This window comes from Callorhinus ursinus, unplaced genomic scaffold (genome assembly GCF_003265705.2).
Source record: "Callorhinus ursinus isolate GAN/ISIS: 27379988/994484 unplaced genomic scaffold, GSC_fseal_2.0 scaffold2, whole genome shotgun sequence".
Classification (NCBI taxonomy): Eukaryota; Metazoa; Chordata; class Mammalia; order Carnivora; family Otariidae; genus Callorhinus; species Callorhinus ursinus.
In genome coordinates, this window is record NW_027397064.1 from 58,375,920 (window position 1) to 58,399,548 (window position 23,629).

General features: G+C 36.5%; 2 protein-coding genes across 2 annotated transcripts in view; one reads left to right on the plus strand and one right to left on the minus strand.

Moving 5' to 3' along the window:
* SLC25A12 (solute carrier family 25 member 12) overlaps window positions 1–23,629 on the plus strand; it is a 196,309-nt gene that overhangs the window by 48,497 nt on the left and 124,183 nt on the right. The gene's annotated exons all lie outside the window — the stretch shown is intronic.
* HAT1 (histone acetyltransferase 1) overlaps window positions 1–23,629 on the minus strand; it is a 62,843-nt gene that overhangs the window by 35,093 nt on the left and 4,121 nt on the right. Inside the window, exons 3-4 of the mRNA XM_025850334.2 lie at window positions 7,098–7,173; window positions 2,633–2,753 (exon numbers count right to left, since the gene is read on the minus strand). Of these exons, the coding sequence (XP_025706119.1) occupies window positions 2,633–2,753; window positions 7,098–7,173 (197 nt within the window). The remainder of the gene's footprint in view (window positions 1–2,632; window positions 2,754–7,097; window positions 7,174–23,629) is intronic.

The following is a 23,629-nucleotide window of genomic DNA, read 5'->3' on the forward strand; positions in this document are numbered from 1 at the left end:
GTGACAAAAATAGCATTTCATTAAAAAAAATCAACTCTGGGGGTGCCTGGGTGGCTCAGTCCCAATTAAGCATCTGCCTTCAGCTCAGGTCATGATCCCGATCCTGGGATCGAGGCCCACATCAGGCTCTCTGCTCAGCGGGGAGTCTGCTTCTCCCTCTGCCCTTCCTTGTGCTCTCTCTCAAATAAATAAATAAATAAAATCTTAAAAAAAATTAACTGAAGTAATTCTTGATTAAGAGTTTCAATGCCTTGAAGGGAGGTAGGTGGGGGGATGGGTTAAATCGGTGATGAGGTAAGGAGTAGTACACTTGCTGTGATGAACACTTGGTAATGTATGGCATTACTGAATCACTATATTATACCCTGGAAAACTAATATTGCACTGTATGTTAACTAACTGGAATTTAAATAAAACCTTAAAAAAAAAAGTCTCAATGCCTTTAAACAGGAATGTCCAGAAACAGAACTCTAAAACATATAATTTTCTTCAGGTCCCTCAGAGATTCATGTCCATCCCAAACATGCCAACTACACTCACCCCATCCCAACATCCCCAAAAGTTTCAACCACTCCATCATCAACTCAAGTCCAAAATGTCATTATCTAAGTTATTCAAGCAGACTCTGGGTATGATAAATCATGGGGCAAAATTCCTTTCCACCTGTATAACTAGAAAACAACTTACCACTTCTAAAATACAGTGGTGGGACAGGCACAGGATAAGTTATGATGCAGTTTCCCATTCCAAAGGGGAGAAAATGGTAGAAAGAAAGGAGTCACTGGTACCAAACAATTTCAAAATCCAGAAGGTCAAATTCCATTAGTTTTCAAGACCTGGGAATACCCTGGCCTGTGGCTCTACCTTCTGGGCCATTATTCCTTTTTCTTGAAGGGAAGCACACGTTTGAAGCTGAGCAGTGCTATCAGCCTGTTTCCTACCTATAGAATTTTGGAAGTTCATTAGCCTTTCCTCAACCTGTCAGTCCAAACTAGCAGTGTTTCTGCTGATATAACATTCTCAAAACCGTTCTAGGTCACCTGTGTCTGCCTTGAGGGTTCACACCATTAGATAAGATGGTCCTACAAAGGACTTGATCTCTATTCAATCTCTATTCCTGGTTTTTGCTGAGATTACTGAGGAGATCCATGAGTCACGTGTATAATCTCTTCAGAAAGAACAAAAGGTTATCTAGCCATGCTCTTGGCTTTCTCTCCAAACCACTTTCCTGACAATGAATCTCCTAACTTCAGTGTCTTCTGCAACCTGGATAGACTGAGAATCTCCCAAATCATCAAGTCCTGGATCTTTTTTGCTTTACAGTTCTTCCCACAATCTCACCCATTCCTCTCACATTTACTATGAGCCACAAGAAACCAGGCCACAACTTCAATACTTCAGAAATCTCCTCAGCTAAATATCCAACTTCACTGCTTACATGTTCTCCTTTCTATATAAATGTAGGACACAGTTCAGCTAGGCTTTCTGGCACTATATAACAAATATCTCCTTTCCTTCATTTTCTAATAATATGTTCATTTCCCTCTGACTCCTTCAACATTCCTATTTCTACCAACATACTGTTTATGATGGTACATTATTCTCTAAAATGATACAGTTTTCTCTCCCATGCTCCTAACTTTATTCTGAGCCCTCACCAGCAGTGCCTTTAAAGTCTGTATTTCTACCAACCATCTATTCAAGGTAGTCTATGCTCTTTCTATCGTGTGCCTCAAAATTCTTCTAGTTTCTACCCATTACCCATTTCCAAAGACATTTCTACAGTTTTAGTTATTTGTTACAGTAGCACCCCACTTCCTGATATGAAAATCCGTATTAGTTTCTATGGCTGCTGTAACAAACTACCACAAACTTGGAGGCTTAAAACAATACTTATTCTATCACAGCCTAGAGGCAAAGTCTAAAATCACTATCACTGAGCTAAAATCAAAGTGTCAACAGGGCCACATTCCCTCCAGAGACTCCAGTGGAGTCTGTTTCTTGCTTCTTCTAAGTACACTTGCTGTGATGGTGGCTACCAGCATTCCTTGGCTTGTGGTCACATCACTCTGCCTCTGCTTCTTGAGGGGCCATAATTCAGCCTGCCCCAGATGCATACTCTTTAATGCCTCTCTTTGCCTTCACCCTCTTTTGGTTCATTTGTTTCAAAGAGTTTTATGTCATCAGCTTAATTGTCCATGTTCTTAAGGAAATATATTAGCAAAATCTGTGGGATCAGAAATGCAGCAAGAGAAATTTAAATAGGCAAATTCTATGTGAAGAAAAAGTAGAAAATTTAGCTATTGCCCTCCGTCTTATTTAATTTCTGGGAAATGAAGTAATTTTCATGTCCATAATAAAAAAACAGAAGTTGGTAAACAAAATACAACTCCGATCGTAAAAGTAAAGGGTTTTTAGAGAAGGTCCACTCAGGAAATAGATCAGGCCAAGGATCATGATCAAAGGTTACCTGCAGTGACAGGCAGGCAATCACCTCCATAACTAAAGACAATACATGGTTTTAAAGCCACTATATAACAGTTTCTCTCCTCCCTCAAGCCTTTAAATTTTAAAACCTGTTTTATAGTCAAATGGAAAGTAGAGTTAAAGATAAATTTATTATTGTTCTTACCTCTACACAGTCAAAATTCTCATCAACTTTAGATGCATATTCAACACGGAACATTGTTGACAAGCTACCAGCAATATAGTATAACAGGATCTTCAAACCCTTGTAACCAAAAGCAGTTTCACTGAAAAGGAAAAAATATCAGTAATCTGAGACCCCAGAAAGATTCTTTGTAAAGTCATTACAAAGTATTAGCCCTACATATAAACAAGCTTAACTTTATGGGTAGTTTCAAGATTTTAAACCATACCTATTTTAAAAAGAAACAAACACTTGTAACGAAACTGTGCCTCAGCTTTCCTCATTTATAAAATAAGAGAGGCGTGCCTGGCTGGCTCAGCTGGCAGAGCATGTGACTCTTGATCTCAGGGTTGTGAGTTAGAGCCCCACCTTGAGTGGAGAGATTACATAAAAATAAAATCTTTAAAAAATAAAAAATAAAGTAAGAATAATAGCATCTACCTCAGGGACGTTGTTTGGGTTACATGAGCAAGTTAATACCTATAAACTGCTTATAATGTTGACCAGCACATTATACAAGTATGTAATAAATGTAATATATCATTGCAGCTGCTTCTATTACTAGTACCAGAAGGCATTTCAAATCAGACACGAGTGGTATTTAAACTAGTACCTCGCTAGGCAAGCAGCTAAGATGTAGCTTTGGCCCAGTCTTTCCTCCAGTTTACAACTTGCTTCCATCATCAACATCCAGAGCTGCTGAAAGTGGTGAAAGCATCTAATTACATCACCCTCTGAACTCAGAAAGCAGATCTGGAGCTGCTGTTATTTTTCCAGCCCTGCTTCCTGCAATCTCCCTACACCTTGATATTCTCTTCTCTGGCTTAAAAAGAGTCTTCTAAAATGTGAATCTAAAATATCCAGAATAGGTAAAGCTATAGAGACAGAAGGTAGTTTAGTGATTGCTAGGGCTGGGGAGATTAAGGGAGGAAAAAGAGAATGACTTCTAACTGGTTATGGGAATTTTGGTGGGAATGACAAGATGTTCTGAAATTGACTGTAATGACTGCACAACACAATATACTAAAAATCATTGAACTGTATACTTTAAATAGATGAATTATATGGCAAATTACATCTCACATCTCAATAAAGCTTCTTTTTTTTTTTTTTTTAAGTGAATTCTGAAGAGGAGTGCCTGAAAGGAGTAGTGTCATTTACAGATTTCTGTCTAGGCATAAAATAAAACATAAGCAGTGTCCATTCCAGGACTCTGAAAGTTATGTGCATAAAAAGGAATGGCAATGATAAGTAGGATTAAGACCAATGTCATACCTGAGTCATAAAATACAGGGTTATGATTATGTGACTGTCATCTGTCCACCTTAGGAGTATGCAAGCATTTTTAATGACATACGAAACAGAATGAATGTACAAAATACCACTGAGAAGCATTATCTGTAGACCAGAGTCTATGCGCCTAAGGAAGAGATTTTAAATAGCAAGAAGGGGAAAGGAATAAAATAAATAGCTCCTTAACGATAGAAATCCCAAAAGAAAATGTTCTTATCTTTATAATAAAATAAAACCTATTTAAAATACAAAAGGTTCAAATTTGGCATGAATCAATATGTAATAAAATATAATTATTAATATTTAAAAGCACATAAAATGCCCAATCTGATACATTAATAATGAAAAATTCTGAGGAAATTTGTCCCATGGAGAGACATTTGTCAACTTCAAAACACATTCAATAAATATGTGAACAATGCTGAAACAACACGTAGGTAAAATCGCCACAAAGGGCAGCATTTTAAATGTCAACTGTGTCAAAACACTCTTTCCTACTACAACAAAGCAGGGTTCCTTGGGAAAATGGCTAACTCCAGAACTAGTAGAAAAAGTGTAAGATGAATGAACACCTTATTGTATTCAAAAGTAAAGTGTCCCCCAAATAATGATGATATATCAAAAGGATTCAAAAACTGGTTTGAAATGGGATAATTTGAGCATCATAATTAATAACAGTAGCAGATTATGACCCCTTGGATTAAAAAAGATTCTGAGTCTATTCTGATATAAACAAAGAAATACATAAGGGGAAAAAGAGATGCTCTTCCTTATAGAATGCCAACTAATAAATGTAGAAGGTATGACAGAGTTAGAAAAATCACCATTTTACAATCACAGTAAAAGCTTCAAGCAAGAATCATCAGTGGATTTAAAACTACTGGATGAAAGTCTGATGGGAAACAGGATCTTTTCAGTCTCAAGAGTATCTCCCCACAGATTACGTAATAAAGGCGAAAACCTTATAGTGGAGAAAGCTGACAGACACCTCTAAACTAAGTGACCCAAGTTAACAAACAATGGGACAAACTGACATTATGGACTTTCTGATTATGACAGACTGAGATGGACACACACAACCTCTGTGGTAATATAAAAATGTATATTATCGGGGTGTCTGGGTGGCTCAGTCGTTAAGCGTCTGCTTTCAGCTCAGGTAATGATCCAGGGTCCTGGGATCAAGCCCCACATCGGGCTCCCTGCTCAGCGGGAAGCCTGCTTCTCCCTCTCCCACTCCCCCTGCTTACGTTCCCTCTCTCGCGGTCTCTGTCAAATAAATAAATAAAAATCTTAAAAAAAAAAAAGTACATTATCTGAATTTAATCATGAAGAAACAAACTAATGCAAAATGAAGGTTTATAAAACTAACCTATACCCTACGAAAATGTCTATGTCATGAAAAACAAAGAAAGGCTGAGGAACTGTTTCAGATTAAAGGAGACCAAAGAGATATGACAACTAAATGCAATATGTGGGGTGCCTAGGTGGCTCAGTCAGTTAAGAGTCTGCCTTGGACTGAGGTCATGATCCCAGGGTCCTGGGATGGAGCCCCATATCGGGCTCTCTGCTCAGCAGGGAGACTGCTTCTCCCTCTCCCTGCTGCTCCCCCTGCTTATACTCTCTCTCTGTGTCAAATAAATAAATAAAATCTTAAAAAAAAAGAAAAATTAAATAAATGCAATATATGACTCTAGATTGGATTCAGAATAAGGAAAATTGTTATGAAAGAATTATTGGAAACCAAGTGGAAAAATTTGAAATGTGGACTGTATCTTAGAAAATAGTACTACAGCAGTGTTAAATTTCCTCAATTTTGATAATTATAGGGTTACTGTCCTTGTTTTTAGGAAATACATACTAAAGAATTTAGGAGTAAGGGATCAAGATATATCTGCAAACAACTCTCAAATGGTTCAACAACATACCAATATATCTATCTATATAGGAGAGAATGATTAAGGTAAATAGAACTAAATGCTAACAAGTGGTGAATCTAAATAAAGGATATACAGAGTACTATTCTTTTTCTCCTTTGAATCAATTAACATACAGTGTACTATTAGTTTCAGAGGTAGAGTTTTAATGATTCATCAGCTGCATATACACCCAGTGCTTACATCAAGTGCCCATACTATTCTTATAACTTTCTGCAAATAAGTTTCACAATCAAAAGTTTAAAAAAATGGTAAATGACTATTCTAATAATGTAATGAAGCTACAGGAAATTAAGGGATTGTGCTGAATATCCCAGGACATATCTATAATGTTGCTTTTAAAAATGAATTTCTCGGGCGCCTGGGTGGCTCAGTCGTTAGGCGTCTGCCTTCGACTCAGGTCATGATCCCAGGGTCCTGGGATCGAGTCCCACATCGGGCTCCCTGCTCAGCGGGAAGCCTGCTTCTCCCTCTTCCACTCCACCTGCTTGTGTTCCTGCTCTCGCTGTCTCTCTCTGTCAAATAAATAAAATCTTTAAAAAAATAAAAATAAAAAAAAAAAATAAAAATGAATTTCTCGGGGTGCCTGGGCGGCTCAGTCGGTTCAGCATCTGCCTTAGGCTCAGGTCATGATTCCAGGGTTCTGGGATCAAGCCCTGCATCTGGCTCCCTGCTTCTCTCTCTGCCTCTGCCTGCAGCCCCCCTGCTTGTGTTCTCTCTGTCAAATAAATAAAGTTTTTAAAAATAAAAAATAAAAATAAATTTCTTTTAACGGCCTATTAGTTGTCATAGAAGAACAACTTAAGCTTTCTAGCTTCAGGAGAGTCTATTCTGTACTAAGAGCAGTATAGCAAAGGAGCAGGAAGAAAAAGTAGTAATTATGAAGATGAGCTTCATAGACAGATTGCCTGAATCTGAACTCTGGTCATTCACATGTCCTTAAGCAGCTATTCAATTCCACCAATGTACAATGTAATGGATGATAATACCATCGCTAAGATGGTTGTGAGAATTAAATGAGGTAATGTATCCACAGCACTACATGATAGGTATGATACAGTAAACTGGTGTTTCAATGTCAAAAATGCATTCTAATGTATATTTTAAAATAAATTACATAAACAACAGCAAAGAAAGTAAAGTCTGCTTTCTAGATCTTAAAAAAAAAATTTTTTTTTTTTTTTTTTTTTTGGCCACACTAATTTGGCAAAGTTACTTACTCATCCCCAAAGAGTTGATGGGTATATTCAGGAAAGAAAGTTCTAATGTCATTCTCAAGATCTTCAGGAAAACGAACTGTTTAAAAGAATAAAAAATATAGAGATATTAAAGACACTAAATTAAAGATATTAAAGGTGACAGGTATTTCCATTTCAAGAATTTCACTATAACTAGGATACAGCCAACATCTTTCTTACTTAAAATGTCACTTTTCCATTATATGATTTACACTGGATTCTCATGAGACAAGTGAACAATGAAAATTAGAATATCACTTTGAGTGCTTCAGTGTCAAAACCTCAGATTCTAAGAATTAGAAAACTAGGTATGACAAAGGCATCTGATTTAGTTTTTATTTTTCTTTATGTTTATATACAATGCAAAGAGTAAAAGAAAACAAAACCAAAAAAGACACTCTGAAATAAGAAAAGCTACAGCATCAAAAAAACTAAAAACGAATGCTACAGGAAACATTCTGAGAATAACAGTAATCTGAGTTTTGAGGAGGCCTTTATCATTACATCATTCTCTATCAGTGCAAGATGATATTCATGTTATTCCTAGGTTTGGGTTTTTGTTTTGCTATTAAAAATAAAAATAACACTGCAATGGCATCCTTATATACGCTTTACTGTACTCTTACATACATACCCCCTCTGCCTACCTGTGCTCTCTGTCAAATAAACAGATAAAAAATATCTTTAAAAAAATATTTTAACAGTTTATATACCCACTAGCAGCTACTTAAACTCCTTTGCTTCCCATATTCTTGAGAATATTCTGTACCCTCAACTTTAATTTCTACGAATTAAAGATGGAAATGGGTACCCTGTTATTTTATTTGCATTTATTGAGTTCTGATACTATTGGACATTTCCCCAATATAATTTATCTTATGCAGAAAAAAACCTTACCTCCCCCACCAAATTCTTTAAACTGAAGAATGAAAAGTTGTAGATGAAAAATTTCCAACACTGTCCTCCTAGAACAGGTTATTCACAGGGTGCCAAAGTATCATAGAGCAGATTAATGATTTACAGAAGAAAAGGTATCTTTTCACTGTAGAGATCTGGCAGTTACCACTTGTCCAAGTAATCTAACTTAAAATCACTCATTACAGGATAGACCAACATTGTATGTCTCCTGATTCAATGCAATTTAACATATACAGCCATCATTTATGAAACATTTTCTTAACAAAAATGTTTATCCTAGCTCTAATCCAGCTTTAAATCTTCCAATTTACAAGAAATATAGAGGACAGGGTAACAAGTTAAATACTACCAAAAGAAAACAGACAAATCCAGAATGTAGATTTGTTTATTAATTCTACTCAATAACTTTACTCTCCCAAATAAATCAATGGTATGGGGGAAAAAATTCCATGTTGGGGGGAAGGACTGTTCTTTTTTTTTTTAAATTCTTTTATTTTTTTCTTTTTAATTTTATTGTTATGTTAGTCACCATACATTACATCATTAGTTTTTGATGTAGTGTTCCATGATTCATTGTTTGTGTATAACACCCAGTGCTCCATTCAGTACGTGCCCTCTTTAATACCCATCACCAGGCTCACCCATCCCTCCACACCCCCTCCCCTCTAGAACCCTCAGTTTGTTTCTCAGAGTCCATAGTCTCTCATGGTTTGTCTTCCCCTCCAATTCTCCCCCTTTATTTTTCCCTTCCTACTATTTTCTTTTCTTTTTTTTTTAACATAATGTATTATTTGTTTCAGAGGTACAAGTATGATTCATCAGTCTTACACAATTCACAGCGCTCACCATAGCACATACCCTCCCCAATGCCCATCACCCAGCCACCCCATCCCTCCCACCCCCCCACCACTCCAGCAACCCTATTTGTTTCCTGATATTAAGAATGGAAGGACTGGTTCTGAATTAAAAGAGATTAAAGAAACATTACAGCCAAACATGATGCATGATCCTTGACTGAATTCTGGGTTAAATAACTCTTATTAAAAAGCTACCGAATTCTTTCAAGGACAACCAGGGAAACCAGAAAATTATACGATATTAAAGAATTACCATTAATTTTCATAGGTATGATAATGGAATTATGGTTATATATGAATATTCACATATTAGGACTGTCATGATGTTCAGAAATCTACTTTTCAGGTGCCTGCGTGGTGCCATCAATTAAGCATCCAACTCTTGGTTTCAGTTTGGGTTGTGATCTTGGGGTCATGAGATTGAGCCCTGAGTCGGGCTCCGAGTCTGGTGCAGAGTCTACTTGGGACTTCCTCTCCCTCCTCCCCGTTTGAGCATGCACACACGCGTGCTCTCTCTCTCTCTAATAAATAAATCTTTTTAAAAAATCTACTTTCAAATAATTCGGCAAAAGTATATATTAAAGCAAATTTGACAAAATATTAATTGTTGAATTCAGGTACTGGATATATAGGTTAAGTATTGTTCTATTTTCTCAACTCTTCTGTGTTAACAAATTTTCATAATGAAAACTGAAATTGAAAAAAGCCCTGGGCAAATACAGCAAAATGTTAAGACATGAAAAGCTAAGTGATGAGATAATGATATTCATTAGCTTGCTCTATGTTTTTTGTATGTAATACTACACAATAAAAAAATAAAACAATCCAATATGTCTAGACTCATTAACCTCCAAAATTTCCCACTACTGCATCTCTAATATTTAAAAATATTTGGAAGTCTCTAGAAATTATTAAAAATAAATTTCAGGGGTGCCTGGGTGGCTCAGTTGTTAAGCATCTGCCTTCAGCTCAGGTCATGATCCCAGGGTCCTGGGATCGAGACCCACACTGGGCTCCCTGCTTGGAGGGAAGCCTGCTTCTCCCTCTCCCACTCCCCTTGCTTGTGTTCCCTCTCTCGCTGTCTCTGTCAAATAAATAAATAAAATCTTTAAAAAAAATTAATTTCAGGGCGCCTGGGTGGCTCAGTTGGTTAAGTGACTGCCTTCGGCTCAGGTCATGATCCTGGAGTCCCGGGATCGAGTCCCACATCGGGCTCCTTGCTCAGCAGGGAGTCTGCTTCTCCCTGTGACCCTCTTCCCTCTCATGCTCTCTATCTCTCATTCTCTCTCTCTCAAATAAATAAAATCTTAAAAAAAATTAATTTCAAACTACTGCTTCTAATATAATATATAGCACTTTGGTAGTGATGAGAGACACAAGAGAAAAATGTAACAAGTGTCAAAAATGTAGTTATGATAACTATTTCTATAATTTGGATTGGCCTTCTTCCAATATACCTGTCATCTAAACTATTAAGGTTTTACTATTTCAGCATGAAATTTAGTCCACAGGTAACAGTAACTAAAAGAAAGAGAAAGCAAAGTGATGAGTCTTTTAGTTGAAGAATCAAATAGCTTAAGGCAAATATATAGTTAAATATTTATTGTTTGGATTTGATTAGATTTGGGTGAGAGAATCTAAGAAAAATTCTTAAAAACCAACGCTATGTACTTTACAAAGGATTCTTTTAGTATCGAATAAATGAAGTTTTTATATTAGTCATTGTATTACATGAAAACTGTTTGCTGTACTACGTTTAGCCACACTGAGCAGATCCCTAAAAAGTTGCCCCCAAATTCCTCGGATTACACATTGAGAAGACATCCGGGGTTATACTTTATAGAGATCAGCCTAAAAGTTATCTCCTCAAAAAGGGTCTTTAAGATAAAAAGTCCTAGGCCTAGACAAAAGGAACCAACAATTAGTGCTAGGAGGTTAGTATTTCTAACAGATAAGAAACAAAGATGAATTTTCTACTCTTAGTAAAAACAAACAAACAAAAAACCCTTGGGGGCGCCTGGCTGGTTCAGTGGGGAGAACATATGACTTCTAATCTTGGGGTCATGAGTTCAAGCCCCACATCATTAGGTGTAGAGCTTACTTAAAAAAACAAAAACAAAAAAACCTCAATATTTACATAAGTGTAGTAATTACCATAAAAGAAATGAAACCACATCTCTGTATTTGTCTGTTCTGGACATTTCACATAAATGGAATCATACAATATGTGCCTTTTGTGTCTGGCTTTTTTCTTTTTTTTTTTTTTTTAAAGTAGGCTCCACACCCAGCATGGAGCCCAGTAGAGGGCTTGAACTCACGACCCTGAAATCAAGAGTCAAGACACTTAACCGGTCACCCAGGTACCCCATGTCTGGCTTCTTTCACTTAATAGGTTCATCCATGTGATAGCATGTACCATTAGTTCATTCCTTTTTGTGGTTGAATAATATTCTACTATATGGATATACCATAATTTGCTTATCCAGTCCTCGGTTAATGGACATTTAGGATGTTTCCATTTTGGGGTTATTATGAATAATGCTGCTATGAATGTTCCTGAACAAGTTTTTGTGTGAACAGTGTTGTATGCGAACACAGGACATATTCATAAGAAGGAGTCACACACAGTGTTATTAACCATATCATTAGTTTTCACTTGAACATTTACTGTGTACCAGGCAATTTGCTAAGGATTTTATAAACATTGTAGTTAAACCCCACAAGAACTATAGAAGGTAGGTATTATTACCTCCGTTTTCTAGATGAAAAATGCAAAAAAGACTAATTTGCTCACGGCCACAAAATAAGTAGTGGGCTTAAGGCTGAATCAATCAGACATATATACATGTAGATGAGAACATGTATAAAGTGTGAACTCTCCTGGATATCACAAACATTAAATATTTTTAAGTCTTTACAATGCAGTTATGTCAGTAAAGCAAGAGAGCAAGCAAGCAACCCCAAAATGATTAAATAAATTACATAAATGAAAGAGTTTCAATATAAATATTAAACATAATGCTATTGAGAAATATTTGGTGACAGAAAAATGTTTATGATGCATTTAGATGAACAGAACATGACAATGTAACCTCAATTTTATAAAAGAGAAATAACATAAGTGAATATATAATTTAAAAAACTAGAAGGAATTATCCCAAATTATAATACAGAAGTACTATAGTTATTCTGAGTGATAAAATTATGGGTAATTTTTATTTCTTATATTCTTATACACTTCCCAAAATTTCTGCAAAATATGTATTATTCCAACAGAGGAATATACAATATAAAAAACTGTAATAATTTAAAATAAGCACTAAAATTTTTCTTTTCAGGAAAACCTCTCACATTTTTGGAGAAAAATGGAAGATCAGGGCCCAGAATACTAAATGGCACCTTATCGCCAACACAGATCATTAAGACTTAAAATGAATCTTCTATTTGAATACAAATCCTATTGTTTCCACTCCTATATATAGTTCCTATATTTCCTAGTTCTCAGAATCACTTCGGTAATTTCAGGAGGGACAAAATGTGTAAAAGAAGATGCATTCTACACTGTATGTTAACTAACTGGAATTTAAATAAAGACTTGAAAAAAAAGATACATTCTACGTGTCTTTTTTTTTTTTTTTTTTGACAGAGATAGAGCGAGAGAGGGAACACAAGCAGGGGGGAGTGGGAGAGGGAGAAGCAGGCTTCCCGCGGAGCAGGGAACCCGATGCGGGGTTTGATCCCAGGACCCTGGGATCATGACCTGAGCCGAAGGCAGACACTTAACGACTGAGCCACCCAGGCGCCCCACATTCTACATGTCTTATTAGCCCAAAACATAATTAGGAAATCACCAAGGCACGTTAATTTAATCAGTTTTGAAGTTTAATAATGCTTAAGCATTTAACATATGTACGATCCATTGATAGGTGCTCATAATGCAGATATAAATGGGTTCCAGTTCTCAAGCAGCTTCAGAGATGCTGCCACATATTCCTCATAATATCTAAATGTACTCTGGACTATATCTTAGTTTATTCACACTCCTGTGTTCTTTTTTTTTTCTTTTAAAGATTTATCTATTTGAAAGAGAGGGAGAGAGAGAGAGAATGAGTGGGAGGGGCAGAGGGACAGGGAGAGAGAAGCTCAAGCGGACTCTGCTCTGAGCACAGAGCAAGGCTCAATCCCACAACCATGAGATCACGACCTGAGCCAAAACCAAGAGTCGGACACTCACCCAACTGCACCACCCAGGCACCCCTTACTCCTGTGTCCTTTAAACAACTGAAATCTTAGTGTTTGGGCCAATACATACTTTCCTGACTATGTTAAAGTAAGTTTAAGGACATATTCATAAGAAGCAAAGTAAGTTTAGTTACATTATTTTAAAATGCAGGGGCGAAGGCAGGGCCCAGTAACGCTCCTGGGAACATTCCCATCAGCTCCACCAGCCTGCAACATTAGAGGTCTTAACGTTACAATATACCTTAGAAACCATCCTAATTAATCCCATCATAGTCTTTACTCCAGCAAACTTTAGTCAAGTTCCTAGGTTATCCCTTTTTACCTGGATTCTCATCCCTATACAGTAGCATAAAACTACTAATCTAATGCCAATTCCCACCCCACTCCAACTCCCTGTGACTACTGTGAAACACACAGGTCCATTATCACCAAAATTCTCCATATGCCCAACCTCTTCCTTGAATCTTCTCCCATACCTCTTCACCCTGACAGTCACGGACAAACCTGGCACTCCCTCAAGACACTGCTTCTCTTACAGCCCTCTCAAGCAGTGGCTGCTTTCTCCTTATACCGCTAGGATGAATTGTTCTTCTAACTCCTCACTGCTCGTTTTAGGCCAATGTCCTTCTCCTCACACCTTAAGAACAATCAGCTTTGATGCTAATGCCCAATCTTTCCCTCATTCTTTGAAGAATTTAGTTTCTGGCTTACTGTCACTCTTTCCAACATTATAACTGACTTAAATCTTGGTGACTTTAAAAACTCATGAAAATTAATCTCTGACCCAGCCTTTCAGTTTCTTGATTCCTTCTCCAAGAATCTTTTTACTGTAACATTCCCATGACATACCCTAGCTCTTATCATTATCAATAACTATACCCTTTTTTTTTTTTAAAGATTTTATTTATTTGACAGAGAGAGACACAGCGAGAGAGGGAACACAAGCAGGGGGAGTGGGAGAGGGAGAACAGGCTTCCCATGGAGTGGGGGGAGCCCGATGTGGGACTCGATCCCAGGACCCTGGGATCACGACCTGAGCCGAAGGCAGACGCTTAACGACTGAGCCACCCAGGCGCCCTAACTATACCCTTTTAATTTCCACATCAAACATTGTACAATCTTACCACTACCTCTTCCTAGCTTACTTCCTGTGATACCGTAATTCTAACAATTCTTCAACCCCCACCAGGACTTACAATGTATTGATTAGGACACAATTTTTGCTGCCCCTCACCGCCTCCGTATCCTTACTTTCCTCCCTCCCTTTCCAGTGTAGAGTTCCACGGCCAATCAATACTATCACTCCTTCATAAACAACCTCAACTCCTCTGCTCCAATCTTTGTCATGCCAGCCTAAAAGACCATTCTAGTTAAATCTGACTATATGCCCACTTTTTGCTATATCCTTGCATCTGCATGTGGCTGACCTCGATTTTACATTCATGAGTACTAACTTGAAGTGGACCCTTTGTGCTATCTGACAATCATACCATAGTTCTGAAGTCTACTCACTCCTCCTGCTTGACAAGATGACTATTTCCTCAAACCTCCAACATCTTCTAGAATCACATTCTCACCTGATAACCTTTCTTCTTGTTTCACTTAGGAAGCAAGCATTCATAAGAGAACCTGCACAGACTGCCACCTTTACAGCTTCACTCCCAAAGATCTTCCCTTCATTAAACTGACAGAGAAATTCTCCATGCTCCCATCTAAGGCTAATCCCTCCACTGATACTCTCAAGAATATTTTCAAGGATATCACTCCACAAATATTCCCTATTCTTTTCCTGGATCATTTTTTCCTTCTCTGACAGATCATAGGCATCAGCATATAGACATGCTGTTATTTCTCCCATGCTTAAGTAACTCTTGTTGCAATATTCCTATCTGAAAAAGCAGTCTTCAGTGTAAGGAAAGATGAGTTAAAGTGGGGACAGAGATAAAGAGATCCTTTTATTACCAGAGATAAAGAAGTAACATTTTATAATGCTTAACGGGTCAATTCATTAAGAAGACTCGTCTACATCTGTATGCACCTAATACCAGACCTTCAAAATATATGAAGCATAACTATACCTCAATTTAAAAAAAAAGAAAAAAAATACACGAAGCAAAAGCTGACAACTGAAGAAACAGACAAATCCACAATTATTGTTGGAGATTTAAACAGACCTCTCTCAACTTCTGAAAGAATAAGTCAATAAAAATCAGCAAAAATATACAAAACTTGAATAACACTATTAAGCCAATTGACATTTATACAACCCTATATAAAACTGCAGAATATAAGTTATCTTCCAGCATACCTGGGACATTCACCAAAATAGATACGTGCTAACCTATAAAACAAGTCTCAAATTTAAAAAGACTGAAATAATCTGACCTTGATAGAATTAAAATAGAAATCAGTTTAAGATAGCTAGAAAAGCCCGAAATATTTGGAAATTAAGCAACACTTTTCTGTATAAGCCCATAGATCGAAAAAGAATAAGAATACTTTCAACTGAACAATAATAAAAACACAACATAACAGAATTGGTGGTATGCAATTAATTAGTATTCAGAGGTAAATTTATAATTTTAATGCTAATATTATAAAAGGAAAGTTTAAAACCAATTATTTAAGCATTTACCTTAAGAAGGGAGATTTCTTAAGAGCAAGTTAAAGTAGGAATAATAAAGAATAATAAAGGAAATTATAAAGATTAAGAGTAGGAAATAAACAATAAGCAATAGAAAAAAACAATTATTGAAAAGACCAATAAGATCGATAAACCGATAGACAGACTCATCAAGAAAAAAGAGACAAAATACATACTACCAGTATCCCGGAGAAAGGATTGGATATTCTACAGTCCTTGATAGGGTAATAAGGGAATAATATGAACTTCAGTCAGACAAGAAAGTTAGATAAAATGGACAATTTCCTTAAAAGATAAAAATTACCAAAACTGACACAAGAAGAAACACCAAATCAGAATAGTTAGAATTAATTAGATTTGTAGTTAAAAACCTTCTAACAAAGAAAACTCAAGGCACACAAAGCTTCACTGGTAAATTTTATTTTTTTATTTTTATTTATTTATTATTTATTTATTTATTTTAAAGATTTTATTTATTTATTCATGAGAGACAGAGAGAGAGAGAGGGGCAGAGGGAGAAGCAGGCTCCCAAGGAGCAGTGAGCCCGACGCCGGACTTGATCCCAGGACCCCGGGATCACGACCGGAGCCGAAGGCAGACGCTTAACTGAATGGCTCAGATGGTTTTAACAAACATTTAAAAAAGAAATAATATCAATCTTATGGAAACTCTTTTTAGCAAATAGAGAACAGTTCCCAACTCATTTAATAAGCCCAGCAAAATCCAATAAGGCCAACTAATTAAACTAAGACATAGAAAAAAAGATTACATTAAATCTGTAAATGAATGTGGGGAAAACTGTTGTCTTAATAACAGTGAGCTCTTCAATCTATGAATTTTTAAAACTGACAACACCAAACATTCATGAGGATGTGGAGCAACCAGAATTATAACACATTCTTGGTATGAATATAAATGTACTTGGGAAATCAGTCTGGCAAGTATCTCATAAAGCTAAATGTAAAACTACCCTATGACACAGCAAATCCACTTCTAGGAATTTATCCAAAAAAAAAAAATCATATGTCCACAAAAAGACTTGTACAGGAACATTCTTGGCAGAGTTATTTATAACAGCCAAAAATCAGAAAAACCAAAATGTCTATTAACTGATGAATAGTGATATATCCAACAATGGAACAGTATTCAGCAATAAATAGGAATGAACCCCTGATATAGGCAACAAAGGATGTACCTCAAAAACATGCTGACTGAACTAGGCCAGTCACAGAGTATATATACATAACTACATTGAAATAAGGTTCTAAAAGAGGCGAAACTAATTTTGGTGAAAGAAATCAGAACAGTAACACCTTACAGGGACCTGGGAATGAAAGGAAAGGAGCAGGGTTGCCTGGGTGGTGCAGTCAGTTAAGAGTCCAACTCTTGGTTTCAGCTCAGATCATGATCTTGGGGTCCTGAGATAAAGCCACGTGTCAGGCTCTGTGCTCAGCTCAGCTCAGAGTCTGCTTAAGATTCTCTCTTCCTCTTCCTCTGCCCCCCCATCGTGTGTGTGCATTCTCTCTCTCTCAAATAAATAAATAAATCTTCAGAGGTGGAAGAAAGGGAAGGCACAAAGTTCTGTCCACTGAGAAAGCCCACTCTCATTAATGTTAGAACACTAATGGCAACAAGCTCACCTGCTCACCCAGCACATCTTGGCTTCAAAATGATATTTTCCTCTTAAAACAAAAACAAAAACAAAAACAAACCAACAAGGCTCCTTGGAGAAATGGCTGATTCCAGAGCTGTGGCAGAGATAACAGATGAGCCTGGAATATTTTGTTCCAGAAAGTAATCAAAGAATGAAGTAATCAAATAAGGAGGAGGACATGTAAAAACACAGAAGCCAGCATGAACTGGGCTCCCACCGGCCAAATCAGGGACAATATAAGGACCAAAATAAATTATAGGAACAGATTATAATCCACTCAATAAAATGGGAACTAAATAAATGAATTGGAAGTTTAATGAAAAACTGACAGGTGCGGTAAGATCTGCACATCACTTCTGTGATATCCCTACCAAAGATACAGAACCTGAAATAACCATGAGCAAACATCAGATAAACCCAAACTGAGGGACATTCTACAAAATAACTGGTCTGCCATCTTCAAAGGTGTCAAGGTCATGAAAGTCGAGAAAAGACTGACAACTGTTCCAGTCCGAAGGGGACAAAAGAAACAAGGCAACCAGATGTAAGCCCTGATCCTAATTAAACTGGATCCCTTTGCTATAAAGGGTCTTTGGGGACAAGTGGGAAAATTTGAAGTCTGAGAATTAAATGGTGATAATGTATTGATATTAATTTTCTAATTTTGATGATTATATTCTGGCCATGTATACTAATGTTCTTGTTCACAGTAAACGTACATTAAAGAGTATGTGGTGATGGTTCATCAAGTCAGCAATTTAGTCTCAAATAGTTCAGGGAAAAAAGGTCTTTGTATTTTTACATTTCCAACTTTTCTGTAAGTGTGCAATTGTTTCAAAAACAAAACAAAACAAAGAGGAATGCCGCCCACCAGATCTGTTGCATGTCTCAATCTCCCAAAAATTGGGTTTTAAATTCAATCCCCCCCAGAGCAGCTATTTGTGGGGGGGGGACCTCAAACCTCACTGAATCATGTACTTAGTGTGCATTTCATTGTATGTAAATTGTACATCCCTTTTTAAAAAGCAAAAATAAAGTCATCTAACTTTATCCTGTGTCTTCCTCTAGCTGCCCATTTCTCAACTCCACTTCTGAGCAAAACTTCAAAAACAGTCTATACTCCATTTTTAATTTCTCTCCTCTTAATTTCTCTTAAATTACTTTTTAAAAATAGATCCTATGACTCCATCACTTCTCTCGTTAAAAAAAAAACCACCAAATCAATCACTAAATCCGAAGAGCCCTTATGTTATGCAAACTACCAGCAACACCTGACATAGTTAACTACCTCCTCCTCCTTCAAACACTTTCATCATTTGGCTTCCAGACACGTCATCCTCCCAAGTTATCCTTCTCAGTCACAGTGGCTTCCTTAATGTTCCTTGAACACAGCCAGCACATTCTGCCCTTGCCATTCTTCTGCGTGTAACACTCTTCCTTGAGCTATCTACACTGCTCACAGATTCATTTCTTTTTTTATCTACTCAAATGTCACCTTAGCAGGACCTAATCACCCTGTATTTTCTCCATAACACTAATCACTATCTTTCATGTATTTATGTCTGTTTCTCATAATCAGAATGTAAGCTCCATGAAGACAAGAACTGCTCTATTTGTATCTGTATACTGCTCTATCTCCAGTGCCCAGATAAATGCCTGCCATATGAGTATGGCTAAATAAGTATTTGGCAAATGGTGAATGCACTTAAAATATAAAGACTATCTCAGCAGAACTAACAATATACTTTATTTTAAAAATAGGTTATATGGCTTTTTAGGAGAATTTAAAACAGAGTACACTGGAGACTGAAAGGTTAGGGATAATAAAACACACGTTAGTTAGAGATAGGAATGAGAAAGTACAAGGAAACAACAGAAAAATGAGGTAACAAAAGCAACAAACAATAAATTTAAAGGAAATAAAATTCCTAGGTGAAAAAAAATTATACAATCAAATCCAAGTATGCACACTCCAAGAGACACACCTAAAAGGAATGGCAGGTTAAAAGTAAACAGAATGGTCAAAAATGTATCATGAGAACCACAAAACTTGAAAATGCAATCTAAATTGTATTAAGGTAAAAAACAATAACAATAAGAACATTAAATGGCATAAGAGGACCTCCTCATAATGATTAAGGTGAATTCTTTCAAGCCTTTACCATTAGGTAAATCTAATGCTTTTTAAAACTGGTGAGGGTGGAAGTGGTAATGTAGTAAGGCCAAGAAAAGTAGTCAATAAAGAATACAAAAGTTGACCTTCACCTCCCCTAAAAAGTAAGCACAAAGGAGAAAAACACAGACCAAACTCATCTTTTAGTGGTAACGTAAAAATATCTTAAAAGTCTTCATGAGTTTATTAAAATATCTCTAGATATTCATTTTATAAAAGCAAGGATGGTTTAATATAAAGGTATAATAAAATCTATTATATTAAATATTATAAACATTGTATATAATATATTCAAAATTATTTCCATGGAAATAAAAATGGCACTTGATAAACTCTAATACACGTTTGAATAAAAACTCTTTGCAAACAAGACAAACTATTCTTTTTTTTTTTTTAAGATTTTATTATTTATTTATTAGAGAGAGAGAATGAAAGATAGAGAGCACGAGAGGGAAGAGGGTCAGAGGGAGAAGCAGACTCCCCGCCAAGCAGGGAGCCCGATGTGGGACTCGATCCCGGGACTCCAGGATCATGACCTGAGCCGAAGGCAGTCGCTTAACCAACTGAGCCACCCAGGTGCCCAAGACAAACTATTCTTGAAAGTAATAAGCAAGGATCATGTTTGTGGAGAAATACCAGAACCATTCTCATTAAATTAAGGAACAGGGATGACTGTACTTATTTTTTAACACTGTTCTGAAAGTCTTAGCCAATGCAGTATGAAAAGAGAACAGGGGTGCCTGGGTGGCTGAGTTGGTTGAGTGTCTGACTCCTGATCTCAGCTCAGGTCTTGATCTCAGGGTTGTGAGCTCCAAACCCATGTTGGGCTCCACAATGGGTATGGAGCCTACTTAAAAAAAAAAGAGAGAGAGAGAGAGAAGAAAGAGGCACATGTATCAAAAAGAAAGAGAAATGGGGTGCCTGGGCTCAGTCATTAAGCATCTGCCTTCGGCTCAGGTCGTGATCCTAGGGTCCTGGGATCAAGCCCCTCATCAGGGAGCCTGCTTCTCCCTCTCCCACTCCCCCTGCTTGTGTTCTCTCTCTCGCTGTCTCTCTCTGTCAAATAAATAAATAAAATCTTCAAAAACAAAAAAACAAAGTGAATTCATGAAAATGATCAGATGATATGGTTGTAGGCCTGAAAAAAAAAATCACCTGAAGCCACTCCCCAAAAAGTAAAGAGAATCCAGTAAAATTAAGAGGTTTAAGAAAACAAAACAAAACAAAAAAAACACAAAAAGGGGCACCTGGGTGGCTCAGTTGGTTAAGTGTCTACCTTTGGCTTGAGTCATGATCTTAGGGTCCTGGGATCGAGCCTCACATTGGGCTCCTTGCTCAGCAGGGAGCCTGCTTCTCCCTCTCCCTCTGCCACTCCCCCTGCTTGTGCTCTCTCTCTCTCATATAAATAAATAATATTGAAAAAATAAAAAAACAAAAAACTCCAAACAAAAAACCAAAAAGACAACCCAATGAAAAAATAGGCAAAGGATTTGAATAGACACTTCTACAAAGAAGATACACAAATGGCCAATAAGCACACGAAAAGATGCTCAACATCATTATTCATTAGGGCAATGCAAATCAAAAATCACAGTAAGATATCATTTTACATCTACTAAGATGGCTATAATAATAAAAAATATCAAGCATTGACAATGAGATGGTGAAATTGGAACATTGTACATTGTTGGTGGGACTGTAAAATGGTACAGCTACTATATAAAACAATTTGGCAGTTCCTCAAAATGTTAAACATAGAATTAACATATACTCAGTAATTCTATCCCTAGCTATATACTAAAAGAATTAAAAACAGGGACTCAAACAGATACTCATATACTGATGTCCATAGTAGCTTTATTCACATTAGCCAAAGGTAGAAAAGACCCAAATGTCCATCAACAGATGAATAAACAAAATGTGGTATAAATACACAATGGAATATTATTCAGCCATGAACAGGAATGAAGTCCTGATACCTCTACAACATGAAATATTTGCTAAGTGAAATAAGTTGAAAACATGCTAAGTGAAATAAGCCACACACAAAAGGACAAATAATATTGTGATACCATTTAAAATATCTAGAACAGGTAAATCCATAAAGACAAAGTAGATTCCATTTAAAATACCTAGAACAGGTAAATCCATAGAGACAAAGTAGATTAGAGATTACCAAGGACTGGAGGGGAAAAGTGAATGGGGATTTACTGCTTAACAGGTACAAAGTTTCTGTTTGGGATGATGAAAAAATTTTGGAAATGAACTAATGGTTACACAATATTGTGAAAGCAATTAATGCTACCTAACTGTACACTTAAAAATGGTTAAAGTGAAATATAGAAAAAAAGGTTTACTCTTTTCTACAGTAACCAACCCCAAAGCACAGAACCTCTGTGAAAAAAATGTGTCTGTCAATCCCTCACACACAAAGTGAAAACAACTTCTGTAAGAGGAAGAATCTTGGGATAAAACTTAGTAGAATTATGGATATGCAGTCAAGAGTTCAAGTTATCCCATGTGCCAAGCACAGTGCCTATCACATAGTAAGTTTCAATAAACATTTGTCCAGAGAAAGTAGAAGGGAGGGAGTTGGGACAGGAGGGCTGGAAAAAAAAAGGGAGGAGGGGAGGAAGGTTGGCTTGGAAGCAAATTATTACTATGACTATAAGAGATTAAAATAATGAAATAACCCAGTCAGTTTTAGCTGTCATGTATGTGTAGAACCTGAGTTACTAAGTAACCTGGATTTTGACGCAGGGAAAAAATATATATTAAAAATTATTTTCCACAGTTTTCTCACACACTATTAATAACGATGAAAAACATAATGGAAAAAAATCTCATTTATAACAGCAATAACATAGATGAAATTACCTAGAAATAAACTTAATAAGAAATGTTTATCATCTATAAAGTTTAAAACTCTTATTTATTTTTTAAAGATTTTATTTATTTATTTGACAGAGAGAGAGAGAGAGAGAGAGAGAGAGAGAGAGACAGTGAGAGAGGGAACACAAGCAGGGGGAGAGGGAGAAGCAGGCCTCCCAATGAACAGGGAGGCTGATGCGGGGCTCAATCCCAGGACCCTGGGATCATTAACCGATCCGAAGGCAGACACTTAACAACTGAGCCACCCAGGCGTCCCAAGTTTAATACTCTTTAAAAAGATGGACATAAGAAAGACCTGAATAAACAGAAAAATATTCTTGCTATTAGAAAGGAAAGACTCAACAATGTAAGGATTTTGCTTCTCCCTACATTAAACTTAATAGGATTGCAAATTAAAAATAAAAAAAAATCAAAAAAACTTTTTTGAACTTGAGTTTATCTAGAAGAACAAACATTAGAGAAAACTTAGTAAAACTCCTAAAGAGTAACAAGCAGGGACCTAGTCACACCATATATTAATTATAACATTTATTATAACAGTACTCTAATGGCTCAGGGACAAAAAAAAGGCCCAAAAGCCAGCCAAGAATATATGATACTTTAATATGATAAAAGAGAAATTTTAAATCATTAATGAAAAGACAACTTAAACTGGCAGGTGGATAATTCGCTTAACTCATCTGAGAAAGCAAAGCTGGATTCCTCCCTCATGTGTTATACCAAGTTAGATTCAAAAGTTTCTATTTAAAAAAGAAAAAATCCAAAAAATATTAGAGAAACAATGGATAAACTGCTTTATAATCTTAGAGTAGGGAGGGCCTTTTTGTAAGACATAAAACAAAAACTCGTATTTGTAATATATGATAAAATAAGGGCTGATTCAGGGTGCCTGGGTGGCTCGGTCAGTTGTCTGCCTTCAGCTCAGGTCATGATCGCAGGGTCATGGGTTCGAGCCCAGCATTGGGCTTCCTGCTCAGCGGGGAGCCTGCTTCTCCCTCTCCCTTTCCCCTTACTTGTGCTCTCTCTCTCTCTGTCAAATAAAGAAATAAAATCTCAAAAAAAAAAGGGCTGATTCTTTTAGATATAAAGTATATACTTTTCTTAGAATTAAAAATCAGTTTTCATTGTCAAATT